This window comes from Geotrypetes seraphini, chromosome 2 (assembly GCF_902459505.1).
Source record: "Geotrypetes seraphini chromosome 2, aGeoSer1.1, whole genome shotgun sequence".
Lineage (NCBI taxonomy): Eukaryota > Metazoa > Chordata > Amphibia > Gymnophiona > Dermophiidae > Geotrypetes > Geotrypetes seraphini.
Window position 1 is genome coordinate 25,686,659 of NC_047085.1, and position 18,353 is coordinate 25,705,011.

The 18,353-nt window shown below is 45.9% G+C and overlaps 1 protein-coding gene across 3 annotated transcripts in view; it reads left to right on the plus strand.

The window, feature by feature from the left end:
• Window positions 1-18,353, plus strand: part of COL22A1 (collagen type XXII alpha 1 chain) — a 766,089-nt gene that overhangs the window by 666,665 nt on the left and 81,071 nt on the right. For all 3 annotated transcript variants that reach the window (XM_033933743.1, XM_033933744.1, XM_033933745.1), the window contains exons 48-51: window positions 296-349; window positions 13,896-13,949; window positions 15,742-15,795; window positions 17,913-17,966. In XM_033933743.1, coding sequence (XP_033789634.1) covers window positions 296-349; window positions 13,896-13,949; window positions 15,742-15,795; window positions 17,913-17,966 — 216 coding nt within the window. The remainder of the gene's footprint in view (window positions 1-295; window positions 350-13,895; window positions 13,950-15,741; window positions 15,796-17,912; window positions 17,967-18,353) is intronic.

Sequence of the window (18,353 nt, forward strand, 5' to 3'; positions counted from 1 at the left end):
AGACACATAATTATACGCACGCATATATGATAGGCAATTTTCATGAACTCTTATTTCATGTGGGAAAGTGTCTTTAAAATTGCTCTTGGTTTTCACACAAAGATTAGCACAGCTTTGGTATCGCATCAAGTAATGTACGAGTCAGAATTGGAAGCGATGGTGACTAGATGATTGGCTGGAGGATTATCGCCATTCAATAATTAGTATGAATGAACTGAACCTTGTTACTGCATGTGTTATTTAATGAGTTTACAAGGCTTTACATTACTGATTATTTCCTTTTCATCTTCTTTAGGGAGCAGATGGTGTAGCCGGACCTCTAGGCCCACCCGGAGTCCCAGGAGAGCCAGTAAGCAATGCAGCATAGACGCGGTGGTTTCTAGTACAAGAGTGCTGTAAATAGTAGCAGATAGCATCAGCTCAGCACCGTCTGTGCCGCTGACAGGGCTGATGGTAAATCAACTGCCAGTAAATGGCGCCTTTCATGAAGAGACCTGAGCTAAGGCCAGGTTCACTAAGCAAACCGATCTAAGCATTCAAATTCGGAAGGCAGCGATTCACTAAACAAAATGAGGGACACCGACTGGGCTGACTGATCCAAAAATAAGCGACTGCTGAGAACCTTTCCAACTGTCCTTCCTTCTGCCGCTCTGCTCTCTGCCCTGCTTCTCTGCCCCGATCTGCTCTCATCCCCTGACTTTCCAGCTGGGTCTCGCCACCCTGCTCAGCCCCGATCTTCTGCTCTCAGCTCCCGACTTTCCAGCTGTCTCACCGCCCTGCTCAGCCCCGACTCGCCTGTCCTGTTCAGCCCTGACTCGCCTGCCCTGCTCAGCTCCAACTCACCTGCCCTTCCCCGCAGTGCGAGCCCGTGGTTTTAACCCGCGGGTTAACACCACGGGCTCGCGAAGTAGAAAAAAGTCAGCTAAATAAAGTTAAAAAAAAAAAAGTAAAAAAGCTCTGCTGGGCACAAAGAGCCAGCGCACATGCGCAGACCATCTACAGTCCAGGAAGATGGTCTGCACACGCTCAAGGATCGCTCTCCAGCGAACCGTGCATTTGGTGGGCATGCCAACGATCGTCCCCATTTGCATGACGGCCTTTAGTGAATTTGTCAGCCTGCCTGGAATCGCCCACGGATCGGGCACGGAGAGGCAGGTTAGTGAATCTAGCCCTAAGTCTGCAGCAGTCCTAGGTCTTCCCCTTCCCCATGCCCCACTTTCTTACATCGGACATGTCACTTTTTCTTCTGCCTCTGCTTTGCTGAATGGCCTAATATGAATAATGGAGGGCTTTCATGTTCTTCTTCTGTAAAATTTCTCAGCAGAGACCTACAGCGCCTCAACTCACGTAGAAAGAACATACCTACGAGGGTGGTTTGAAAAGTTTGGTTAAAAAAAAAAAGAAAAAAAAAAAAGCAAGTTAAACAATGTAGTCTCCATTGAGAGCTGGACACTTGGTCCAGCGAGTTTCCAGTCTTTTTGTAAGCTATTTTTCCTACAATATGAAAAAAACGGAAAATCGCTGGACTAAGGCCCTGATTCTGTATAGGTCGCCCGGGAGAGGTGTCCTATACAGAATGGGGCCTACACTAACCCTGATTCTGTAACCAGCGTCCATGTTACAGACGCCGGTTAGAGAATCGGGTTAGATTAGACGCGGCCACTACACTTATCGCGGCAAGAGATAAGTATAGCGGCCGCCTGTCCGATCGCTGGCAGGAGGGTGCCGAACCCCTCCTGCCAGAACACCGCCCCCCCCAAACTCACAATCGCCGGCAGCAGGGTGCCCAACCCCTCCTGCCAGAAAGCCGGACCCCCTCTGGACCCCCCATGCTAACGACCTCCCCCCTCCCATGACTCCCCCCCCAACTAACCTCCCCCCCAACTAACCTTTAAATGTTGATCAGCTGGATGGGTCTTGCTGCCGTCCAGCCGACAGGCCCGCCTCATTGAAATGAGATGGGCCCGCCCCTTCCCGGCCCATCCCCGCTAAGTCTAAGGCCTGATTGGCCCAGGCTCTAGAAGCCCATCCCCACTAATCCCCACCCATCCCCACTAATCCTAAGGTCTGATTGGCCCAGGTGCTACCTTGCTTTTTTTTACCAAACTTTACAAACCACCCTCGTAAACCTCTCTAGACCTGGAGGAATTATGTGACATACATAAATTAAATATATGCAGCATGTAAGTGCATATATTTTCATGAACTTTCAATATATAAAAGCAAACATTCACTGAACCATGGCAAATGATACAAAAATACAGACCCTCCACAATCCCTCCTAAACTCATCCCCCCCAACCCAATCCACAACAGATCAACCACTGATCTTTTGTCCTCCTTAGGTCAAAGTAATTACACTTCCCCCTCCGTATTCGCGGGGGTTAGGGGCAGAGCCGGCCCGCAAATATTTAAAAAACGTGAATAATATTTGGGCCGGTTCTGTCCCTAACCCCCGCTTCCCCCAGCTATTGTATGCCCTGAAAGCCCCCTTTTAAGCCTTACCTGATGGTCTAGCGGGTTTTCAGGTAGGAGTGATCTTCCCACGCACATGCCCCATGCAGATCGTTCACGGGGCTGCCTTGAGCTCCCATAGTCTCTCGAGCCAATTCCTGTGAGCTATCTACACGGGGCAGAAGTGTGGGAAGATCACTCTTGCCCCAAAAATCCGCTAGACCACCAGGTAAGGCTTAAGGGGAGGCTTACAGGGCTTAAAATAGCCTGATAAATGAAAATTCATTTTTTTTTAGTTTAAAACCGCGAATAAACAAAACCGTAGAAACGCAATTCGCGAATACAGAGGGGGAAGTGTATACTTTTGACATGAAAACTAGAGTTTTGTTATCCAATTAGATAATTTACTAAGAGCTAGATGCACTAAACATGATCTGTAAGATCCCTGGGTCCGTTCCGATCCGAGTATTGACCAATTCTAATAGAGCTATTGAAAGGTCACTTGGACACACAAAGTCAGAGGCGTGAAGAAGTACAAGTTTTATTCACAGCATGCATGCTGGACCCCTGAGCTCCAAGCTGGCTCAGAAGTGCCGAAACCAGGAAGTTACAGAGATATTTATTCATTTTTCTGGCTATACAACTGAATTCTAGAAAAAGCTTTTCACGTGTTACTTTTCTTAACACTCATTGGTTCTAAGCTCACACTAGCAGGTCACTAGCAGGACACCTATCTAACTCTTACAATAAATGTACAGAAGGGCAGGGTACATCATGGCTCAAACTCTTATCTATTCAGCTTACAATGTGGTAAGGTAGGGACATACATTTTAGGCAGATGCAGTCAATAGATTATACACTCTTTTCAGCTTATGTAGGCCAGAGCAATATTTTAAACAAAAGTTAACCATTTCATGACCCTACATTCCCCCCTTTCAGGCTGGCATACCTAAGGAGCCAAGCCTGACAAAATAAAGTTAGGGGTCAGGAAAGTCGGGGTCCCCAGTGGGTAAGGGACGATACTGGGAGAGGGCCAATGCAGCAGTGGAACGTTTGACAACAGAGTCCATAGTTCAGTGGAGCAGCTTTATGGCTATGGGGACCATACAGGGCAGGCAGCAAAGGAGCAGAGAAGACAGGGCAGCAACCAGCAAGATGATCTTCAATGCTGAACCAGAGGGCAACCAGGAGCTGAAGGTACCAGAGATCCAGTCTGCAGTAAGGTCACGTCAGGGAACATGAGCCAGTTTGGTGATACGATCCACATCGTTCTCAATCACTTTACTCAAGTTCAAGGCAGCAGTTGGAGAGGTTGAATTTATCACAGGCACAGCAGCTAGTAAATAGTCCAAAGCTAGACGATTCTGATAAATAGCAGTGCACATTTTAGTATTCTCTCTGCCAATGGTACTCAAAGCTCGGGAGGTCTCATTGGTTATCAGTTCAAGTACAGCTTGTAGACAAATAATGCAGTTCAGCATATAGATTGGGGTCTGATAGCCCCAGGTGTCATCCTCGGTCCATGTGGCAGGTCCATAAGCAGCAATGATCCGTTCTGCAGGCCAGTCATCACCCCATTCACCTATTTTAAGGGAATTGGTGGAAGTAGACCGCTTTTGGCGACCTCTGGTGTTGAATACAGGGGCTCCCAGGTGTTCACCATCGGCCAGCGGTAACAGGAAGAAGCTGGGACGAATCATGCAAAGTACACATGTACCAGTCTAGTTAGCAGGCAATCAAGAGAAGGCAAACGGATCACAGAGCCAATATCAACTATCAGGAGCTGACCATAATTCATAGGAAGTTCCATTAAGCAGTGTCTGAAGACAGTGGGAAGCAACAATGGAGGTTCACAAGGCCCATCGTGAAGGTCGTGGACCTGACGTAAAAGTGAGGGTCTGTGAAGTCAGGTTTAACATGTCCAGCTGCTTTGCCTCCCATAGCCACTGTTCTCCCATACCAGTCCCTCCTCATACAAAATAATTGCTAACATTAAGAGTCTGACCTATAGTTTCAGCAAACTATATAAACAGATTTCTAGTGATTACAGGATATTAGTATCTACTTTCATAATTTCATAAAACTGGGGAAACACCACAGAGTGATAGACAGGAGCACATGAGTGGGATACAATTCGGACATATACATCAGTACCTGAGTCTCACCTTTTACCATCAATATACAATGCCATGCAGTCTCTGGCCTTCTGGACTTGGACATTGGCATTCCAGTTATATGGGTCAGTGATAGTGAAAACCATGGGATTACAGTAGCTTGTAGTACACAAGGGGCCGGAGCTAGGACCTATAGTAAGGGAGGCAGACGGGGTATTCTTTCTCATAAAGGACAGGCTCCACCATTAGTGAAGGTTTCCTCATAGGGGCAGTTCTTAAAGGCATCAGGTTATACAGACCTATATACTTAGCACATTTGGTATAATAACGCTGTCAATCTAGGGAGCCACACAAAACTGAATTAGGGGTAGTACCATGACCTTGAGAAACATCAAATAGCACACATGTATCACAATACAAAGACACCGGGCGAGTGGGGTCTACAATAAGAGTCTAGTTGATAAGTGGACCCTCAACATTATAAATGCAGATTTCCGCCCACTTTTAAACTTCATCACCAGTTGGTTGGAAACAGAAAATACCCTCAAATGTTTGACACTTTCTGTACTTAACTCCTTCATGCAAACAAACATTAGGCAAAGGGGCTGCACTTGTTAAGTACAAAATACAGAAGAAAGAAACATAAGTGAGGGCAACACAAATATCATATCTAATATAATAAAATGGTAGGACGCGCATTTTTCTTTCAGGCACAACTTAGAAAACTTCAAACAGTTATACTCAAGACACTTGCTAAAGGCAGTGTGAACCACAGGCAGTCAATTAAACTCAAACACTTATAAAGAATTATATTCAGAACACCTGATAAGTACAGTGGTAAATATTCAGAACTTTTGAGGTCTTAGAAAGCTTCAGCTGAAGATCCGTGTTGTAGTGGAACCAAGTTTCATGTCCGGACACCTTTGACAACTGTAAGAGAAGAAATTAGGACAGTAAAAGGACCTATCCACCTAGGTTTCAGGGGGTCTGACTTCCAAGTTTTAGCCATACTGTATTTACAGGGACATACTCATGGACTTGTGTAGCTATCGATAGTGGGGCCCTTTCCAGGACCCATTTGTGGAGCTCTTAAAGGGCTTTAGCTAAAGATTGGACCTGACTCTGGAGGATATCTGATCCCAGAGTAGCAAAGGAACCAGGATCTGGGTTCACAATGGGTGGTGGCCGGCCGGACATGAGCTCAAATGGGGACAATTTAGTGGGTTTAGATGGGGTACATCTAATCTGAAATAGGACAGAGGGCAGCAGGACAGGCCAGGACAGATTGGTTTCTTCAATTCGTTTCGTGAGAAGGGTCTTAAGAGTTCTGTTCATTCTTTCGACCTGACCAGAGCTCTCAGGATGGTAAGCAGCATGTAACTTCCATTCAATTTGGAGAGCCTGAGCAGTTTGTTGGACAACATCAGCAATGAAAGCAGGGCCGTTGTCACTGCCTATAAAAACAGGGAAACCAAAGCACGGAATTATTCAGGAGGTGTTTGGTTATATCTCTGGCGCGTTCAGTGCAAGTAAGGAAGGCTTTGACCCATCTAGTCAGGGTGTCTGTGAAGACTAGGAAGTGACTGAGGGAATGGGAAATGGGCATGTGGGTAAAATCTACAGACAGAACCTGCATCGGATATGTTCCAATAGGTTGGTATCCAAGAGGTGGCAGTCATCTGATTGGGAATTTTATTCTAGAACCGACAACACACTGTCGGACCATATTCCGGACTAGCTGATCAAGGTAATTGATAAAGAAATGTCTCTTGAGAGTCAATTTTCATAGCGGGTTCTCCAGAGTGTGCCAGATCATGGCATCTTTTGACAATCGTGAGGGCCAGGTGTTGAGGAATAACTATGAGGGTGCTGTACTTGCGTTTGAAGTATCAGTGTGTGGGTCTGGATTGGCACTTGAATTGGCGCATTTTGTATCTACCCCCCTTTCAGGACAGACTGGCCCAAAATAATGCATGCCCAAGTCTGTTCCTGAGAAGCGTACTGGGGTGTAAGGGAATCCAGAAAAGGAATGATTGTATACAGAGGAGCCGAAAGAGGGGGCAGAGACTGGCAGCTCGGGCTGTGCGGTCGGCAAGGGCATTGCCACGAGAGACAAGGTCCGTCACGCGTCTGTAAGCATGGCAGTGCATAACAGAAACACGTGAGGGTAGTTGTACGGCCTCAAGAAGGTCAAGAATGAGGGAAGCATGATGGATCAGTCGGCCGGAAGCTGTAATGAAACCTCGATATTTCCAGATGGCCCTATGGGAATGCAAGTTAAGGAAAGCATATTTGGAGTCAGTATATATATATTGCAAGACTGAGAGGCAGAGTGGCGCAGGGCAAAAGTGAGGGCATAAAGCTCAGCTTCTTGGGCAGAAGGGCCAGAAGGCAGGGGCCTGAGTCAGAAGTTTTTGGAGGCAGCGAAAAGACCGCTCCTGAAGTTGGGTCCAGACAAAAGGGGCTGAGTCAGCGCCTTTGGTGGAATCATACAGAGGACGAGCAATAGTAGAGAAATCAGGGATCCAGATGGGACAGTATCCTGCAATACTGAGAAAGGTGCTCAGAGCCTTGCAGTTATCAGGGACAGGGAGACTACAGACAGCCTGGACCTCGGTGTAGGAAGGGACCTGGTACCCTTGGAGATTTGAAAGCCAAGGTAGGTGACACGAGGAAGGCATACTTGAAATCAATGTAAATATGGCCACAGGAAAATTTAAAAGGCAGACCCACTATCTGAAAGACTCAGATAAATAATAATAATAACAGTTTATATACCGCAATACCGTGAAGAGCGATGTGGTTTACAAAAGATTAGAGAAGGTACAAAATAATTGAACTTAAGATGTGTACTAACACATAAGAATTGTTCTCAATCCCTATTCTATATCAGGTTCCTACTCCAAAGAGCTGACTTATAAAATTAAGCTAAATGCAGTTCTGGATCCACCCACTAAGCAGGGTAGTCTGACACAAGCGCTCTCTAAAGCAGCAGTCCCTTCACTATCAGCTGACTGGCAAAAATATTTACTTCCTTATAAAAGCATTCCTAAAAATTACATTCTTATTCCTAAAAGTTACATTTTTATACTAAGCTTACATGATTTATAAACAGAAATACAAAACAAAGATTGGAATATACAGTAAAACTTTGGATTGCAAATAACTTGGTTTGGAAGTGTTCTATAAGACAAGCAATGATTAAATTTTAACTTGCTATACCAGCAACGTCTTGCAATACACGTACATACAGTATAGAAGCATCACATTTTCACAACTGAGCCAATGGTTCCTCTCTATATGACGCTGCAGGAATGCAGTGACTGTTCCAAACGAACAAGGGCTTGTATATTTTTGTACACGAGTGCCCTGGACTACAAGCATACTTTTGGAACAAATTATGCTCCCAAACCAAAGTTTTACTGTACTCACAAGTTTAAACATTGTTCATTTTTTATTTTTTATTTTTTTTTACAATCAACATGGGTCTCAGTAGAGACTTACTCCCCCTTCCTACAGAATTTCACAAAGGAGAGAGAGTTGCTTAAAGATCAAAGAGATCAAATTACAGATGTAGTCCTTTTCAGAACTTTTAAATTTAGACAAATAACTACTAAATTTGGACAAAGAACTTCTTTTTAGCATGGAATATAAGTTCCAGAAATCATATTTTTCGTTTATATGCATTTCTGAATATATATAAACATTTTATAACATAGCCAAAAACTTCAAATGCAAAACCACTTATCTGTTTCAGGAGAAACCACATTTGAAGTGCTAAACACTTCATGGCCCTTATCAGCACAAAAGGAAAAGTACTCTCCTCTCATGCTGTGAACAACTGACAGTTTAAACTTCACTAATACATTTGGACAGACAGAACTCATAAAAAACCCGGGATACTGCAGGACTTGGGAATCAGATGAAGGGAAGAATTTGGCAAGGTCTGAAGCAAGGGCAGTGCTGAATAGAGAGGGGCTAATTTTAAAGCCCTGGGGTAGACGGGTCCAGGTTACTTAGGAGGTTTGTCCAGTGGAAGGGTTTTCCCATTGGAATGCAAAAATTGGCTGACTGGAAGAGGAACTGACAGCAAACGAATGCATAAAAACCTGACGAGTTATGTCCTCTTCCAGGGAGCCAGAGGGGGCCAGCCCACACCAAATATTGGCCATTCTAACTGGCACAGACAAATAAGGGTTGATTTGTTAAGTATAATCAAAGACAAATTCCTTTTTTAAAATTAGCTAACATATCAAGGGATCCCCACAGGTAGACAGACATCCCCCCATTGTGCAATGGAGGACAAAAACACTTCCCTGAATTCCTGGCCCCGCCCATCTCTGGACAAGGGAAACGCAGTACTAACAGGTCCACACTCGCTTCGTCCTCAAGGACGTCTCAGACACTCTCAAACACACAAAACACAACAGATTTCAGTTCAGTTACTCAACCAGAAAATAACAGTTCCTAGAATCCTTCCCCACAACTTTTCAGCGACAGATCACGTGGCTTACTAGGCAGGAGACGAGAGACAGGATAGGGATGATCAATCCCCACTTACCAGATAGTGGCCACTCCAGGTACAGATACAGATACAGATACAGATTCTTGTACTTTAAACTGAGACTAGATAAGTCAGTTGAAGCGGTCCAACGTCCTGAGGTCTGCCAACCCCCCAAAAGGAAGGCAGCCGGCTAAGCAGACATATCAGCCGTAGGACCAGAAACAAGTGACCAATCGAGTAACCAGTGGTCAAGAGACCTTCAAGTCCCTGTTCGGAAGCCAAATGAAAGGTCACTTGGACACACAAAGTCAGAGGCGTGAAGAAGTACAAGTTTTATTCACAGCATGCATGCTGGACCCCTGAGCTCCAAGCTGGCTCAGAAGTGCCGAAACCAGGAAGTTACAGAGATATTTATTCATTTTTCTGGCTATACAACTGAATTCTAGAAAAAGCTTTTCACGTGTTACTTTTCTTAACACTCATTGGTTCTAAGCTCACACTAGCAGGTCACTAGCAGGACACCTATCTAACTCTTACAATAAATGTACAGAAGGGCAGGGTACATCATGGCTCAAACTCTTATCTATTCAGCTTACAATGTGGTAAGGTAGGGACATACATTTTAGGCAGATGCAGTCAATAGATTATACACTCTTTTCAGCTTATGTAGGCCAGAGCAATATTTTAAACAAAAGTTAACCATTTCATGACCCTACACTATTGATGCACTAAAAATTATGCATGCAAATGATTCGCACGGAGGTTCGTCGCTGTCCCCATCTCTCCCGTCTGACTGATCGCAGTGAGAGCAACTCTCACACATGTGCAGAGCCAGCAGGGGAAGCCCGAACAGCTGAGAGGCAGTGGAAACCCCAAAAGCAGTCTCCTGCCACTCAGGTGTTTGGGGCAGGAATCCTTTTCTTTTTTTTATGGGCATAGATGCTGTGTGTGTTACACATGGACAATATCTGCCCCATTAAAATAAGAAAAGAAAAAAGCACACCCGCCGATGATGGCACTCCCCAACATCCCCCCGATGAACCAGCATTGACCTCCCCCCTTGCATCTGCAAAAATCTGCAGGAGGAATGCCCACTCCCTCTGCCAACAGAGGCCCCCCACTGTGCCAGGCACCCCCTGAATCATCCCCACCCTCCCCCCTTCTCCCCCCCAGAAAAGGGAGGAAGGATGCCTACTCTCTCCTGCCACTGGATGCTCTCCCCCGAACATCCCCCCATCCCCCGAACCCCATCAGTACCTTTTGTGAAGAGAGCAGGAAGGAGGCTTGGTCCTCCAGCTCTGAGTCCTGCCAATTCAAAATGGTGGGCCTTCCTCTCCTTGGTGCATCATGTGATTCACGGGGAGGGGCCTAAGGCCCTGACTGGCTCAAGACACCTAAGGTCCCTCCCAAGGGGTGGGTCCTTAGGCGTCTGAGCCAATCAGAACCTTAGGCTCCTCCCTCTGTATCTCACATAGTTTGTACTGCCGTTCATTCCTTTGGAGGGATTCATTTTCAAAAACTTTTTAAAATTTCAGATTGTACCCATTTCACTGTGTCCAGCAATCATTGATTTCATAAGAGCGCCACCTATTGGATGTCTCTTATATCCCTGAGGCAGGCTTGCATGCCAAAACACAGACCGTGTCAGGTCTACAACACAAATTGAATATTTGACCGAGACTGTTTTAACTTTGTAATAAATATTGATGCATTTGAGTTCATCTCTGGTTGATGTGTAGGTTCCATCCCCACTTGTTCCTTTTCCATTGTTTCCTTGTGGGGTTTGTTTCCTTGTTTTTGCTTTATAAAATAGGGACCCATAACCAGTCCCAATAGCACACAAATGTCAAGTCACACAATTTAACCTGCTCTGCTGCTGCTACCTATCATTTCTATAGCACTACCAGATGAATGCTGTGTTGTATATAAAACACATATGAGACAGTCCCTGCTCAGCAGAGATTGCAAGCTTTTCAAGACAGGCAAACAGGACAAATAAGGGATTAGGGAATTACTTATGGTGCAAATGATTAAAACAGACATGCTTTGAAGCAGGTGTAAATATATGCATGCACAGGTACATCATAATACTGCCTCTTCTAAGCCCAAATTATATTTCTGGGGCTGTCTACTTGCAATTCGCCAATAAATATGCCCCATCTTTTCATTATCAAACCTCCAAGATGTACACAAGAACACAAGAAGTTGCCTCCACTGGGTCAGACCAGAGGTCCGTCGCGCCCAGCGGTCCGCTCCCGCGGCGGCCCATCAGGCCTATGACCTGTGAAGTGGTCCCTGACTATTCCTATAACCTACCTCTACTTCGATCTGTACCCCTCAATCCCCTTATCCTTTAGGAACCTATCTAAACCTTCCTTGTGCAGAGCAATTTTGTAAAAGGACTTGTCCAGTCCATATATAAAAAGCACATCTATGGAGAGAAAGCCCTTTATGAAATTATCCCAATTATGAACCACGATAGTAGTTTTACCTACATAAAAAAGAGCAGACAGAAATCAAGGGAGAGAAGGATCATGGGGTGCTTTCTATGGGTAAGGAAAACTTCTGATGAAAATGGTCCTGTGATTAGGGTTACCAGATGTAACGTTTGGAAAATCCGGACCCCCCTAGACCAGCCCCCATGCCCACCCCATTCCACCCATCCCTGCCCCATTATGTCCCAGTCCTGCCCCCAATCCTGCCCCATTATGTCCCTGCCCCGCCCTCTGCTGACTGCTCTCGTCAGGCAGGAGCACATCTGCACATGCTCGGATGCAATGCAATTACGTCACTCCCCTGCCTGACAGTGATTTGTTCCAAGCTTTTCAAAACCCGTCCAAAGTGCCAGGTTTTGAAAAGCCATCTGGACCCCCGGACATGTCCGGGGAAATCCAGACGTCTGGTAATACCTGTGATGCTGTGAGCGAGTACTGAGGTGAGCCCTGCAAATACACAGCCAGATAATGTTGTAAAAATGAAGCAAAATTCTTTAACTCAAAACCCTACGGCTCGTATTTCACCGAATGAAGAACAAAAAAAGAGGCAGTCTCTTAATTCAGAGGGAAGAGTCTGGAGGCAGACCTCTGGCTGCCACACCCCAGACACAGTTTGTAAAGTGTTTCTTTTTCTCTCTCCCTAGGGTGCAAGGTCTGGCCCCAGCTAGACCTCAAACAGGCTTCCAAGAGTTCAGTAGGGTAAAGGTTGACTTACTTCAGCCAAGCAGAGTAGCTAGATGCATGTAGCCAAAGCATATTAGTGATCGTTCCTTCCCTCCCTGGGTCTCCTTAACCCAATTCTGCCCTGCCTTTTCTACTTCCTGGCAGCTGCATGTCACTTCCCCTTTGGGGGGGGGGGGGGGCGATGGAAATTATGGTGGCCCTGATTCTGTGAGGGAATATCCAGCAAGGAAAATGGTGGTGTCCTATAGATTCTCTCATAGGCCCATTCACCATGAGGGAAAGAACTCACCCTTTGACCAGAATGAGCACTTCTTTCTTTCTCCACCCCTATAGAAATGGATATGTCAGGAACAAGACCTTCCCTTGGGTACATTTTCAGTTTCTTAAAAGTAGTTACTGGTGTCTTCACCCCCCCCCCCCCCATCTAGTGAGGAAAAGTGTGTGTTATGGAGGGAGGTTTCTATTTGAAAATGCACTTTCAGGCCTGTGGGTACAATATTGCCCCAGTAGAAAATCCTAGCAAGAGCCATTCAGTACTAAATGGTTTGTAATTTTTTGAGCCTAGTAAGACTGCTGTGATCAGACACAGTGGTGCCTCGCATAACGGACGCCTCGCACAGCGAACGCTGCGCACAACGAACTTCAGGTCTTGCTTCCCACAACGAACTTCGTTTCACACAACGAAGTCGCCCGAGCTGCATCCTTCCGCGCAGGCACTGCACTTAACTGCCCTCTCTCCGCCTGGCTCCCATATTTTAAACCCCCCTGCCGCCGCTGCTGCATATTTTTAAGCCTCTGCCGCCACCGCATATTTTTAAACCTCCCCCCGCCGCCACATATTTTTTTAAAAAAGCCACCACTGCTGCAACTTTAATCTCACCCGCTCACTCGTAACTGGTGGTCTAGCAAATTTCCCAGCCAGAAGCGCAGAGATCAAGAGCAAGCCTTCTGTGCTACTGCCTGGGCCTGCGCTGATCTCTGAATGGCTGCAGTCAGCTCTCGCGGGACTCACAAGAACTAACTGCAGCCATTCGGAGATCGGCATGGGCCCACACAGGCGTGCAGAGGAATTGCTCCTGATCTCTGCGCTTCTGGCCTGTACGCCACTGGCTGGGAAAGATGGGAGGAATTAAAAAAGGTACCGAGGGGGGGATGATTAAAAAGGTACTGGGGAGTATGTGGGGGGTGATTATAATACACAGCAAGGATCAACAAAACCCCTGTCTCCCCTCCCCTTCACATATATCCCCTCTACTATCAAGAAAATTGAATAAGCCAAATTATTATAGAATGCTACACAGAAATATCATGCTAACAGAATACCACAGTCACACATAGCAGGAATAAATTTATCTTTTTTTATGTCATCTTAGCATATTTTATGCTACAGAACGAATTATTTTTTTTAACGTGTATTGTTATGGGAAAACGCGTTTCACATAACGAACTTTTCGCATAACAAACTTGCTCCTGGAACCAATTAAGTTCGTTGTGTGAGGCACCACTGTATATTGTTCTGTTTCCACACACTCATTGAAATTCCCAGCAGTAGACTCTCCCCCTATAACTCATAGCGCCAAATATTTGTGGGACTTCTCTTCATAACTTATCTCTGACGATCGTTGTATGTGTGGTCACTTCGCAGGGTAAAGATGGTCCTCAAGGTCCCCTAGGTCCTCCAGGATTGCCAGGCATTCCGGTAAGCACCTGACAAATGCTGCTTTGGCACTTTCTGTGTTATTTATAATTTGTGTGTACATCTGTAATAAGCTTCATGACACATATGGTGCTGTATAACACTAAGATATGCCACACGATGCAGATTATCATTCAGTTTGACAGGTAAACAAATGTTCTCATAACGATCCTGGACTTCCAAAGTTCATGCACATCAGCAACTTTGCACTTTTCTTGAGGGATGTGCATTTGTTTGAAACAACACGGGAAATGTCAGTATCATTCCTACGTCGTTTTCTGCCTGAAATGACAGAATGAAATGTGAAATTGCGGGGGTTTTCCTATCATTTGGTTTGTGCACTATTGAAAAACAGTGCACGCTCTTCACGCTTTCTGGCAAGCGTGCACTATTGATGACGTTGTCCCTGAAACAACAAAAATAAAAATTACAGGGGGGCGTGGCTTGGAGATGCATTGGAATGGTCGGGTGAGAGTTAAGCTCCGCGGTGACAGGCTTTATTAAAGTAAAAATAAGCTTCAAAGAATTTTCTTTTCTTTAAAAACGAGTAAGTTGATAACAATATGGCATCGGGAAAGCAGACAAAGGTTGATGCTACTTGTACGGCATCAGGAAATGCAAAAAGATCCAAACCAGAGCCGGCAATCCCTCAAAAATTCTGTTACCGAGGGAAGATAAAGACAGCAGTGAAATTCTAGTTGAGCTTCGTGGGATTAAAGAGATAGTAACAGACAACTCACAGAAATTAGAAGAGGTTAAGGAGGAAGTTGCTCACCTTACAATGTTGTCCAACAAAATGCTAGCCTACATTGTATGTAGGTGTGGCCACTGAGCTTATCACAGCAAGGGATCTCCCTGTTGCGATAAGTTTAGCGGCCAGAGTGATGCCCAGTTCCTCATGCCCGGCAACCCCCTCCCTAACAAATGCAGCAGGAGGGATGCCCAGTCACTCCTGCCTGGAACCCCTCCCCCCCACTTCCCCATAGATCACCAACAAGAAGGATGCCCAATCTCTCCTGCAGGAACCCCCCACTCCCTTCCTTAGAGAGTCTAGGTCAACCCCAGGACCCCTCCTCCACCCCCACCCGGACTCAGCACCCCCACTATGGCACCTGGGCCAATTAGGCCCCTCCCCAGTATATCCCACAATGCACTGGGAAGAGGCAGGCCCACCATTCAGACGGAGGCGGGCCAGACAGAGGGAGGACCCATCCGGTCGGCCAACAAAAAAGGTTAGAGGAGGGTCCGGAGGGGTCAGGTGAGGTTAGAAGGGGTTCTAGTGGAGTTGCAGGGGTCCTGGGTTGGGGTGGAGGGGGGACTGGGGAGGGTGGCCTGGGGTATCTACGTAGGAGGGTGGGGGTTCTGCCATCCCTCCTGCCGGTAGTCTTTGCAGGGATGGGGATGGGTTGCCGCTAAACTTATCACGGCAGGGAGATCCCTTGCCATGATAAGCTCAGCGGCAACCTGATTCTCTAACCGGCGTCTGTAACATGGATGTCTGTTAGGGAATCGGGTTCTTTTAAGGCGGGCTTAAGCACAATTCTGTATAGGACGCCCGTTGGCTTTTGAGACCAGGCATCCTTTTCAGAAGAGTGCACATTATTAACCACATATGAACAAATGTGAAATTTGAAGGGGGGGTTCTTGCCATTTTAGGAAAATGCATACATAGATAAAACGAAATTTACATTTTTTATTATTAACAGTCATAATATAGATTTACTCAGATCATACAAAGAGAGGGATATTGTACATTCTTCTAAGAAAAGCTAATATGCGTGTGTTTCACTTACAGGGCATTGCCGGAAAGGATGGCAAAGATGGCAAACATGGGCCTCCTGGGGAACCAGTAAGTCATCATTCTGAAATAAGATGTTCGCCCCAAATGTTAGAAAAGAAGCTAAAAAAGCCATTCGCCGGCTGCTTCTTTGGTGAAGCAAAACATGTTTGACTGAGCATAGATTTGCAAATTGTCTTCACTGTCTTGTTTTTATGCATCTCTGATATGTTAATGTTAGGACTGAAGTCTACAAAATCCTGAGTGGTGTAGAACGGGTACAAGTGGACCGATATTTTACTCCATCAAAAATTACAAAGGCTTGGGGACCCTCGATGAAGTTACAGGGAAATACTTTTAAAACCAATAGCAGGAAATATTTTTTTTTTCACTCAGAGAACAGTGAAGCTCTGCAAACGCGTTGCCAGAGATTGTGGTAACAGTGGATAGCGTAGCTGGTTTTAAGAAAGGTTTGCACAAGTTCCTGGAGGAAAAGTCCCTAGTCTGTTATTGAGAAAGACATGGGAGAAGCTACTGCTTGCCCTGGATCGGTAGCATGGAATGTTGCTACTCTTTGGTAGTGACCTGGATTAGCTACTGTGAGAACAGGCTACTGAGGCAGATGGACCACTGGTCTGACCCAGTAAAGTTATTCTTATGTTATGTTCTTATGGTATAAAAGTGACCCAGGCAAGGACATGGTGGCCATTTTCCTTTAGGAATCATGAGTTTTACAGGAACAAATTGGGTTCAATTCTACTCCAAAGATCACTAGACCAAGGGAACCTTCTGGAGCTTGGGGTAGGGATGGGAGGTGGGTATTAGAGGTGCTTGGGAAGAGAGGTGGGAAAGGGGATCAGAAGTGCACCAGGCCATGACTGACAGCTATGTGCATGCCATCCAGTATTCAGTGCTGGCACGCACATAGCTAAGCAGCCAAAGTTAGGACTCTTATTTATTTGTCCTCTTTGGTCACTTAGCTATACGGGAACCAGCACTACTGGTACCCACATAACTCCTCCCTCAGTACATCTCTCTCTGGTCCACTTAGAAATGGCTGGTCAGTGCAATTTAAGCAGGCTTTCCTGCCCACTTAAATCATCTTGAATATCGACTGGGTTATGAATTAGATACATCAAGGGGGAAATTCTATAAACAGCGCCTAAACCTAGGCACCTATAGGAGCGCTACCGATGCCCGAGTTAATCGACAGTGTCATTTAAAATGGCAAAAAGCACTAAAGCGCATACTGACGCCTAAATAAAAGGCATCAAAATCATGGGCGTGGCTAACACCGGATGTGGCATTAGGCACCGTAGATTGAGAGCGAAACCAGAAGGCTTTGAGCATGCGCAAATGCTCAAAGCCAGTCCAGCCCAGCCCAGCCCAGAAGAAGGAGGATCTCCAACGCACCGCCCAGCCCAGCTGTGCCAGAAGAGGGAGGATCTTCGGGCACCGGCACTGGTGCCAAGTTGGGTAAAGGGTGTCATTGACTGCTCGGGGGGGGGGGAAGTAGGATCGCGGTGGAGGGGGGCAATGCGAGCGGGGGGGGATGCCGGATCGCTGGGGGGGATGCCGGATCGCGGGGGGGGGGGAGCACTCGTACTGCGAGGTAAGCTCAGTTTATGAGGCACCAAGTTTGCGAATGTTTTGCTCGTCTTGCAAAACACTCGCAAACTGGTGCACTCGTAAACCGAGGTACCACTGTATGTACGTGTAATTTCATTGAGCGTCCCCTAGTCTTTGTAGTTTTCACATCTACAAGTGTTCTTTTCCATGAATAATCTACCTGTACAATCTCCTTGAGGCTTTTTACAATAAAACCCAAAATGTATGTCCAGCAATGCCTATCCTAAATGCAACTGAAATATACACACTGTATGAACACCATGAAGATTATGAATTGTATTGAGGGGAGGGCAGTTTTCAGAAGGACAATGTATGCATGCTACAGTAAATTACTGTTTATGTGAGGCGATAGCTTTGAAAGCTATCATCCTTATTTGTTATACTTATGTCAGCTCAGGTATTAACTGTGTTTTTATAAAGATCAGTTTTAACAGCTTTTCCTTCCGTGTACACATGGCAATTTTCAACTATCAGTATAAAACAGACTTAAATCAGCAATATCAAAATAAAATTGTCAAACGGGAAGATCTTTCCAACAAAGAATTGTTTCTTCTGATTAGGGGCCAGCAGGAGAACTTGGACTTCCAGGCAGAGAAGGGCCCCAAGGGTTACCTGTAAGTATTACTCTAAAATATTTGGCTATAATGACTTCTTGAACACTGGGGGTTAGCTACTAAAGACCCTTGGCTCACTATAAGCTGCCGTACGGACCGGTGTCAGGTCAAAAGCGCGCCGGGACAAAGGCGCGTGCAGACAACTGAGCGCAACGCGGAGGCGCACAGCGAAGAAAATGACTGTTTTAAAGGGCTCCAACGGGGGGGGGTGTTTACTTTATACAGATCGCGCCGCGTTGTGGGGGCTTGGGGGGTTGTAACCCCCCACATTTTACTGAAAACTTCACTTTTTCCCTAAAAAACAGGGAAACAGTTAAGTTTCCAGTATAATGAGGGCGGTTACAACCCCCCAAACCCCACACAACGCTGCCGCGATCTGTATTAAGT